This window comes from Penaeus monodon, chromosome 38 (assembly GCF_015228065.2).
Source record: "Penaeus monodon isolate SGIC_2016 chromosome 38, NSTDA_Pmon_1, whole genome shotgun sequence".
Lineage (NCBI taxonomy): Eukaryota > Metazoa > Arthropoda > Malacostraca > Decapoda > Penaeidae > Penaeus > Penaeus monodon.
The window spans coordinates 3,099,907-3,100,401 of record NC_051423.1 but is presented as its reverse complement, the minus strand read 5'-3'; the positions used below and the strand labels follow the sequence as shown (position 1 = coordinate 3,100,401).

The window sequence follows — 495 nt, the reverse complement described above, 5'->3', positions numbered from 1 at the left end:
GCCCAAACGACATCCTGATATCTTGCGAGAAAATCCTTACTGCTTGTACGAGTGAGTCCAGTTGGTCTTTGTTGGCTCCATACAATTTCAGATCGTCCATGAACAGCAGATGGTTAACAGGTTTCATTTCCTTTGCAAATCTGCATCCAGCTCTCATCTTTCGTAGCACTAGCGTTAGTGGCAGCATGATTCAAACAAACAGCAATGGCGAGTCTCCTTGAAAAATTCCTCTTCTGATGCCCACTTGTCCAAGAGTTGTTCCTTCAAATGTTAATCCTGTCTTCCAGTTCACCATGCTATTGCTGATTACCGTAATCATGTTCTTGGGTCCACCAACCATCTCCAGGCATTTAAGTATCCATGAATGTGGCACCCATGTCATATGCTTACTTGTAGTCTATCCAAGCCATTGACAAGTTCGTCAACCTTCTCCAGAAGTTCTTTAGGATTGCCTTGTCTACAAGCAACTGATCTTTCGTTCCTCGCGATCCTTTC

General features: G+C 43.8%; 1 protein-coding gene across 1 annotated transcript in view; it reads right to left on the bottom strand.

The window, feature by feature from the left end:
- Positions 1-386: 386 nt before the first annotated feature.
- LOC119596630 overlaps positions 387-495 on the bottom strand; it is a 1,668-nt gene continuing 1,559 nt past the window's right edge. The window contains exon 3 of the mRNA XM_037945966.1: positions 387-495. This exon is cut by the window's right edge and continues 272 nt beyond it. Coding sequence (XP_037801894.1) covers positions 387-495 — 109 coding nt within the window.